This window comes from Lobosporangium transversale (genome assembly GCF_002105155.1).
Source record: "Lobosporangium transversale strain NRRL 3116 chromosome Unknown BCR41scaffold_115, whole genome shotgun sequence".
Classification (NCBI taxonomy): domain Eukaryota; kingdom Fungi; phylum Mortierellomycota; class Mortierellomycetes; order Mortierellales; family Mortierellaceae; genus Lobosporangium; species Lobosporangium transversale.
The window spans coordinates 9,573-18,691 of record NW_019029093.1 but is presented as its reverse complement, the minus strand read 5'-3'; the positions used below and the strand labels follow the sequence as shown (position 1 = coordinate 18,691).

General features: G+C 41.2%; 1 protein-coding gene across 1 annotated transcript; it reads left to right on the top strand.

The window, feature by feature from the left end:
• Positions 1-1,230: 1,230 nt before the first annotated feature.
• On the top strand, positions 1,231-1,845 carry BCR41DRAFT_403981 (hypothetical protein; the record flags this gene model as incomplete). The annotated part of the gene is made up of 1 exon (XM_022029359.1): positions 1,231-1,845. The coding sequence occupies one exon, from the start codon at positions 1,231-1,233 to the stop codon at positions 1,843-1,845; it is 615 nt and encodes a 204-aa protein (XP_021875042.1).
• Positions 1,846-9,119: the final 7,274 nt, after the last annotated feature.

The following is a 9,119-nucleotide window of genomic DNA, read 5'->3' as shown; positions in this document are numbered from 1 at the left end:
CTAGGCTGCAGTTTACATATTTTTGTTTGGTAATTTTTCTCACGGGACAGAGCATTAAATTTCTCTGAGCAGATTGTAGCTTCGCCATGGTTTCGGCTCGTAACAAAAAAAAATATCTGCTAAAAGTCGTCTGTGATTGATTTCCCTTTTAGTGGGTGAACAATCCAAGACTGCTGAATCCTTGCCTCATTATTAGACAGAGCGACATCGAAGATCAAAAAAGCAATGTCGCTATGAACGCCTTGCTACCACAGCTGTCACAAACCCACTTTATCCTTAGATAAATATTTTTATAGAGAAATACTGGAACAGTTACAATGTCTCAAAAAACATCTAGTCCCATGAGGCCAGCCGCTTGACTTTTTTTTTTTTTTTTTTTACCCAGTTTGTACAAGCATTGCCCTTTATTTCTTTGTTGAACAAGCATCGCCTCTTCATTTTTTATTGGGCAAGCTTTCTTGTTTTTTACCCCTGAAATGAGGGCAAAAATATAAAAAGGCGGTTCAAAAAAAAATCATACGATTAACAATACCATTTTTCACAATGCCTTTCACCCTATATGATTGCCTTCTCGGCCACTACCTTAGTGACATTTGGAAAGCTTAGAAACACTTATAACGGCCTCTGTTTAGATGCTGCACATGGAATGCAGCGTGATAGCCCCCTTTCCTTGTAAGTCATCAGCACTAAATAATAAATCTTCCACTAAAACACTAAAAAACAACGAATGACTTATGAGCATGTAATTATTAGGTTGAATGCCACGAAGTTAGACATGGAGATTGGATGGTTCTTAAGAGCCGAGATCAATATTGGATAAAAAATTATGAGGGTCAAGACGACAATACTCGTCAAGGTTGGTGTATTGATTTTTATCTTCCAAGAACTGACCGATATCCAAGTAAGTTCATAACGTAAATAGGACTAGAATCGTTGTTCATAAAAGACTGATTAGGTATATTCTAATTGAACCGAACTTGTCTCTTATATTAAAATATTACAAAAAATTATGTGACAGCCAAAAAAAGGTGACTTTAAAAAGACGAAGTGACTGGTGGGATACGATGAAACAAAAATAAACAAAAGAGAAACAAAAATAAACGATGAAACAAAAAAAAAAAAAAAAAAAAAAAAAAAAAGCATGTATATATATCATGAAGCTTCTTTGATAATTAGCTTCCTCAATCTCTCCACCTCCGAACCTAAATTTTTTAATTTGATTTTTTTGAAATGGTTGCCACACGCTCCGCACGCTCCGCACGCTCCACAAACTCTACACGTTCTACACGTTCCACAGCTTTACCAAATCCATCGGGTGTACAACATATTATCCAAGCACGACGAGCTCAGCGGGCTGTGCAACGTATCAAAGAACGACCCGTAGACGCTGAAGAGGAACTAATACAAAGCCAACAGGCAGTAAAGGATACTGAAGAAGGGTTGTATGATGAGTTCTACAGCTCCATCGACGAATACGCCCTGCTTGCTTTACTCGAACAAGAGGAGAAAGAAGAGAAAAAGAGTGAGAGTGAAGAGGAAAGAAAACTTGAAGAAAGAAAGGCAAGAAAAACTGGGATTGCAGCTGAGATTGGCTGCAGGGAATGCTTGAACATCGGCTGCTCTTCTCAATATAAGTGTATTTGTCCTTCTCTGGAGCAGCCAGCCCCCGCAACTCCTCCGCCACCAGTTTATCAATCACAATCTTCAGAGAAGATGAATGAAGCGTATGTGCACTATGAAGCTGCACCCATCAATTGCCCCAGATGTTTTGCGGAGCTGTTGTTTGATGTAGAGCCTCTGAATATAAAGCTATGGAGGGCGGAAAAAATAAATGATCGTCAATAAACGTCGCCAGAGCTCTGTTTTCTGTAGGAGAATCCAGTGCTCCTATTCGAACTAAATTTTGTCATTTGATATTTATTTTTTTAAACTGAAACATCATAATTGACAAAATTTCAGTTCGAATAGGAGCACTGGGAGAATCCATAAAGACTGGTCAAAATGAAAAATCATTCTCATTTTGACCAGTTTTTATTTCTGGCGGTGAAATAGAATAAAAGTGTCAAAACTTATCCATCGATAATGTGGTAGAGGATATAGTAGGTAGGCAGCGCTGCCAAAGGCCTTTTCTGTCTTTTTCACCCAACACAATTACAATATTGTCAATTTGAATTTTTCTCTCAGCACCTAGATTTCATAAAGACATGGTCCGCACCTGTAGTCTGTGCAACAGTGAAAAGCATGATAGGCGGCTCTGCCCTCAAAAAACAGAGCGTGTTGAGCTTCGCACAAACCTTCCCTCCGCTTCACGCCTGGAGCAGGTTATTGGTCCCACGGGAGGGTAAAGAAGTGATTATTTTATTTGTTTTTTATTTTGTTTTTTTATTTTATTTATTTAGCCCTCTATTATTTTATTCTCATCATATATATATAAGGGCAAATATTGTTAGCCAGCCCCAAAGGCCGCATATGTGTAGCACTTGCAATCGCCCAGGACATAATCGAAGTACATGTCCGAGTGCTGAAAGGTGGGCTCTACGTACTTTAAATATTTCATATAATCATACTCTTCCTCGCCATCGATTTGACTTTATAACGGATTATTACTGTCCATTGATCCATTGATTTAGCAGCCATATCCAAAATGAAGCCAATCATGGAGCAGTGCGCGAGCGAAGCTTAGACCATGACCTTGATATCGAAAATGAGAGACCCACACAAAGGCGAAGGTGAGCTACATTTTGTTCACTCTTTATTTCCTTTTTTTTTTTTTTTATTTTTTTTTTTAATTTTTTTAATTTTTTTAATTTTTTCGTACTATATCATATTATATGCATTTTATGTGACATCAGTCTTCAGAATACAACCTACCTGCCAACCCCCCGTAGCTCGAGTATGTAGTAGATGCAATCAGCAAGGACATAACCGAAACACATGTCCTGTTATAAAGTAAGTCCTCTTTTTTTTTTTTTTTTTTTTTTTTTTTAATTTTAATCGAATCCTTTCAATTTTTTCTTTTTTTTTTTTTTAAAAAATCGGGGCTCTATCTAAATACAATAGTGATGAAGATGACACCCTTCCTCTCGGTAGAAGGAAATTCCGGGAAGATTTGGTCTCAGGCCCTAATATCGAGCGCCATAGGCATCGCTTAGAACCGATGACCCAGTGCCCTTATTGCGATGCCTTCATGTTTATCGAAGAACGCATCCAAGGCAGCAGCAGACAACGACCAGAATTTTCCTTATGTTGTGGAAGAGGTCAAATAAAAATCCCTCATCTAGGGCATATCCCACGCTTGGTAGAGCTTTTTGGAGAGCAAAATGCGGAAAGCAGAGCATTCCGCAGCCATGCACGGCAATACAACTGTGCTCTTTCCTTTACATCAATGAAGGTGAACCATGATAGGAGCCTTGCAAACGGCCAACAAGGCGTGTACACCTTCCGTATCATCGGCGGCATTGCTCACTTGATTGGTCCTATGAATCCGCCCGAAGGCATAGATCCCCAGTTTTTGCAAATCCACAGTCACATTCATGACCCCCAAGAGCAGGCCAGAGTCCGCAACGGCTATTTCGAAGACTCTCTTGATAATAACTTGCTTATAGAACTACAGCAACTTCTTGAACAGCATCACCCAATGGCCCGCCAGCTCAGGAATATTAAGGAGCGCGCGAACGGCCAAGATACTCAAATGAGGATCGCCATCCGTGCTAAACGCAATCAAAGGGGCCAAAACCAAAGACAATATGATCTTCCTTCGTCCTCTGAAATCGCTGTTTTGATGCCTGGCGATGGTAGCGAAGTCAGAGAAAGGGATATCATTATTGAGTACAGGGGAGGTGGTTTACAGAGGATTGACGAAACCCATCGATCTTACGATAGCCTTCATTACGTACTCTTGCATCCGAACGGAGAGGATGGATGGACATACGGCACATATAGGAAGACGACTAGGCCAGAATCAGCTCTGCAGGGTCCCCTGAAGGCAGCGACGACGAAAGGACTGAGGATGAACAGATAGAGATCAACGAGGTTCGGACAAGGAAAAGACGAGATTTCGTCAGTCAGAGGGAGTTTTACGCGTACAGACTGCAGAATCGTCCAATGAGCCCAACAGACCGACGGTCCTATATTTGGCTCCTTCCACGCTTGGCACACCAATATATTGTTGACCAATATTACAAGTTGGAGACATCTCGGCTTCTTTATATCAGTTTGAACCAATCTAAACTGAAAGCAGATGCATACCTAGGTGTAGTAGATGCGATTGAGTTGAATCTCAGACCAGAGAAATTGGGAAGCGAATCATCCTACCATCTTCCTATGTCGGAGGCCCTAGGTTTATGCAGCAGCTGTTCCAGGATGCCATTGCCATGGTCCGCAAGTTTGGCAAACCCGACCTCTTTATCACCTTTACATGTAATCCTCAATGGCCAGAGATTCAGGAGGCCCTTTATGAAGGCCAAACAGCAGCTGACCGGCCGGACCTTTGTGTGCGTGTGTTCAACCTCAAGAAGAAGGCTCTAGAGCACGATCTTTTCAAAAAAGATACCCTAGGGAAGGTATCGCCTACAATTGGGTCGTTGAGTTCCAGAAACGTGGTCTGCCGCACCAGCACCTCCTCATAATCCTTGATGACAGGGACAAGCCTCGAACAACAGACCATTTTGACTCTTTTGTGTCTGCAGAAATTCCTGATCGAAATAGCGCCCCACTAGCGTACGAGACAGTGACATCCCACATGATACATGGGCCATGTGGAGTTCATAATCCTCGAGCACCATGCATGGTCGAAGGGAAAGCAGTAAAAAAGTACCCGCGTTTGTTTTGGAAACTACCACAAGAAGCGAAGACGGCTATCCAAATTACCGTCGACCTAACAATCCTGAACGTTCCTTCGTCAACTCAAAAGGCAACCCATCGACAACACTTGGGTTGTTCCCCACAACTTATGGCTTTCCACCAAGTATAATGCGCATATTAAGTCGAAATATGTGGGTCGGTTCTCGGTTAAATATTTTACAAATATGTGCACAAGGCCATGACAGAGCATCAATCGCTGTTGTAGCGGCAGATGGGGAAGTTGATAATACTGATGAAGTCACCAACTATAGGGATAGCCGCTACGTGCTACTTGCGAGAGTTTATGGCGCATCTATGTTTTGCATTATATGAACAGTCTCATAATGTCGTCCGACTGTCTCTTCATCTAGAAGACCACACAAGTGTCTTTAATTCCGATGCTAACCTCGAAGACGTCGTCTCTCGTGACAAGACACCCAGCTAATGGTTGGTTCAAGCTCAACGCCGCGACCGAGAAGGAGTTTTAAGGCAGAAGCTGCAATCGCGGCAAATGCAGAAACTGCGGGCGATATCAGCGTATCAGAATACTATTTGTATCCAGATACACCTTACCACTATACATGGCACAAGCGCAGCAGGAGCTGGAAGGCGAGGGTTAGGGCCAATAGTACGAAGGTTCTCTCCAGGATGTATTTTGTCCAGCCAAAAGAACGTGAGCGATACTGTCTTCGACTATTGCTTATGCACGTCAAAGAGCAAAGAGCTTTGCAGAGCTTCGTACGATACCAGAAACCAACCAGACTTTTGATACGTTCTATTCCGCTGCTCTTGCTCATGGTCTACTTGGATGATGAAGAATGGTGTCGTTGCTTAGAAGAAGCATCTGCATATCAATCACCTAGGATGCTGCGACATCTATTTGCTCTTATGATGGTCAACTGTAGCCTGTCCGAGCCGCTGAGTTTATGGACTCGCTTCATGGGGGACCTATCTGAAGACTTCCTTCATAGGTGTAGAGGGCTACAAGGAGAAACGACTACTATTACTGCAGGCAGCAACGCAGAGGAACAGGCTATAAGCTTAGCACTTTACGACCTAAATGAAATACTAAAGGAGCTTGGGTCTTGCCTAGCTAACTTTTCAGAGATGCCTCAAGAGTTTGACAATGCCTTACAGAGGGAAAGCAGGCCGGTGAAGCACACAAACAATGGAGATTTGAACAAGAGGCGCTAAATAATGTGGTTCACTTGAATTCCGATCAGAAATCGCCTTCGAGCACATCATTAAAGCAGCCAAAAGCGAGGTCCATGAGAGATTGTTTTTTATTGATGGGCCAGGAGGAACAGGCAAATCATTTTTATACAACACACTCATTGGCTGCATCACTGGCCAACTAAACTAAATGTGATTGCCGTTGCCTCATCAGGGATCGCCTCTCTCATCCTTCATGATGGTCATACAGCCCACTCCACGTTTAAGATACCAATTCCAGTGGACTGTCGCTCCATCTGTAACCTTAGCATGCGGCAAGATGCTGCAGTCAAAATACGTAATGCTGCCGTCGTCTTCTGGGATGAGGCTCCATTGCAGCATAAGCATTGTTTTGAGGCTGTTGACAGGCTGCTTCGGGATATTATGGAGCAGGACACTCTATTTGGTGGCAAGGTATTTGTTTTTGGAGGCGACTTCAGGCAGGTACTTCCGGTTGTCGTCCGTGGGACCCAGGCTCAAATTGAGGATGCTTCATTGAAAAGGTCTTATATTTGGCCCTCAGTGACAACACTCAGGTGAGCAAGAATATGCGAGTTAATAGCCATCCTGAAAACCAAGCGTTCGTTGAATGGCTGCTTCGAATCGGTGAAGGAACAGAGCAGACAGTTACCATTGGCACACATGGAGACTATGTCAGGATACCCGACAATTTAGTCCTGGAAGCCTCAGCTGTGAATAAGGACTATGAACATGAGCGATTACTCATTAAGCAGATATTTCCGGATATCGAAAATGCTAGACTCCTTCCTGAGTTGCTCATTGAGCGCGCTATCTTGAGTCCCCTTAATGAGGATGTCGATAAACTGAATCAACTAGCCACCAGTATGCTCTGTAGCACCCAGCAGTCAGTCAGTTATATTGGTCAAGATAGCCTTCAAGACCCCGAAGCAGCAGCTACGGCTCACTATCCTGTGGAATACCTGAACAACCTCTCCCCGCCAGGCTTGCCTCCGTTTAAACTGGAGCTAAAGGTTGGTCAGCCCGTCATCCTTCTTCGCAATTTGAACCCAATGCGCGGACTATGTAATGGTACTCGCATGATTGTACGTGCATTAGGCACAAGAATGATCCAGGCCGAGATTATGAAAGGACAATTTCAAGGAGAGTGTGTCTTTATTCCTCGCATACCGCTTACGACACTTGATGATCATTCTTCTCCGATCATGTTCTGCAGACGACAATTTCCAGTCAAGCCTGCCTTCGCCATGACCATCAACAAGTCCCAGGGACAGACACTCAAACATGTTGGTGTTTATCTTCCTCAAGATGTTTTCAGTCATGGTCATCTCTACGTTGCTTTGTCACGGTGTACAGACCCAAATAATCTTAAGGTACTTATCGCGAACGGCAAGGTAAGAGATAGGCTAGGAACATACACACGGAACATTGTCTTCAAAGATGCTTTATAGCCACATTGTCTTTTGATTGCCATTTACTGCGTTACCTCCTCGCCGTCGTTAATCTATCAAATGTTGTGATTATCAGATATTCTCCCTCTTGATTGTAGTTTCGTCTGTATTTTATTTTGTATATTTTGTATATTTTGTATTCTACTTTATTGCGTTTTATCTACTGTATTTTAGCTTTGAATTTTAGTTTTGTAATAAAAAAAACGTACAGTTTACACATAATTTTACAGTAGTAAAAGGCCAAAGGCCTACGTGAGTTTATTGTCTTCATTCCTATGTCAAAATATAAACCTTTTGCTGCTGTAGACAATGTTTCTTTTTGTTGTCTTACGAGGCTAAGCATTAAATTTTCTAACGAGGCAAGAGCCGACCGTGGCGAAGCCACGGTCTCCGGCTCGTTTTATTTTATTTTATTTATTTTATTTTATTTTATTTTATTTTATTTTATTTTATTTTATTTTATTTTATTTTATTTTATTTTATTTTATTTTATTTTATTTTATTTTATTTTATTTTATTTTATTTATTTTATTTTATTTATTTTATTTTATTTTATTTTATTTTATTTTATTTTATTTTATTTTATTTTATTTTATTTTATTTTATTTTATTTATTTATTTTATTTTATTTTATTGTAATATATTATATTTCATTTTATTTCATTTTTTAATAAACTCCCTGGGCAGGCGCGGAAAAGCAAGATGCTGAATATGTATTCGTTATCCAGTCAATACTTTGGAAGAATCGGTCTCGCTTTCCCTGGTCCAAAGGTAAAAAAAATTAGCTATTGTAATAATTTCAAAAACTAGTCATCATTCATCCATTCGTCTTTTACTCGCGAGTGCTTTCGATATAAAATAGACTTTTCTTTTCTTTTCTTTTCTTTTCTTTCTTTTCTTTTCTTTCGCTTTTTCTCTTCTCTTCCAGCTCAGTCTCCTCAACCAATATGAAAGGTAAGCAACACTTCACAAATATTCACCCTTACTGAAGTCCTCGACTCTCTCACCTTATGCTGCACTGTACTTGTTCTGACTTTTCACTTCCTGTCTACCTCCCTTTCTCTCTCTTTTTACAGCACTGTTAGACCACAAATGATACAAACTCTTAGCCAGTTACAGAGCAGAACCAGGATACACTCTGAGCAACTCAACAGCAAACTACAGACCAGAAAAATCAAAAAAAAAAACCTCACCTGGTCATCCACAGAAGTGCCCCTCGCTGCTGTCATCAAGTAAGTATATAGTTTATGCATGGCTTCGTTTTGTCTTGCTTGTGATTATCCACTGTTGTCCCTACTATGAATAAGCTTAGCATACTTACAAAGCTATCTTCGTTCTTTTTTTTTTTTTTTTTTTTTTTTTTTTTTTGTCTTCCTCCTTCTAGCTGTAACAGGGCCACTAGCCCTAGGCGCACGGCGACGATTGTCCCAAAGACTGCAATGAGCCCTTGCAGTGCTTATCAAAACGGAGCGAAAGCGGAGCTGTAAGTATAGTTCTTTTAGAGTACATGTCGTGACTTTCTGTCTGTACTCTCTGCTGCTGTGCTCTGATTACCAAATATTCTAACCACACGTGTTTTTTTTTTTGCTTCTCCCCCTTAGAGGCTCATCCGCTTGGGCTCTGGCCCGCCGAGCC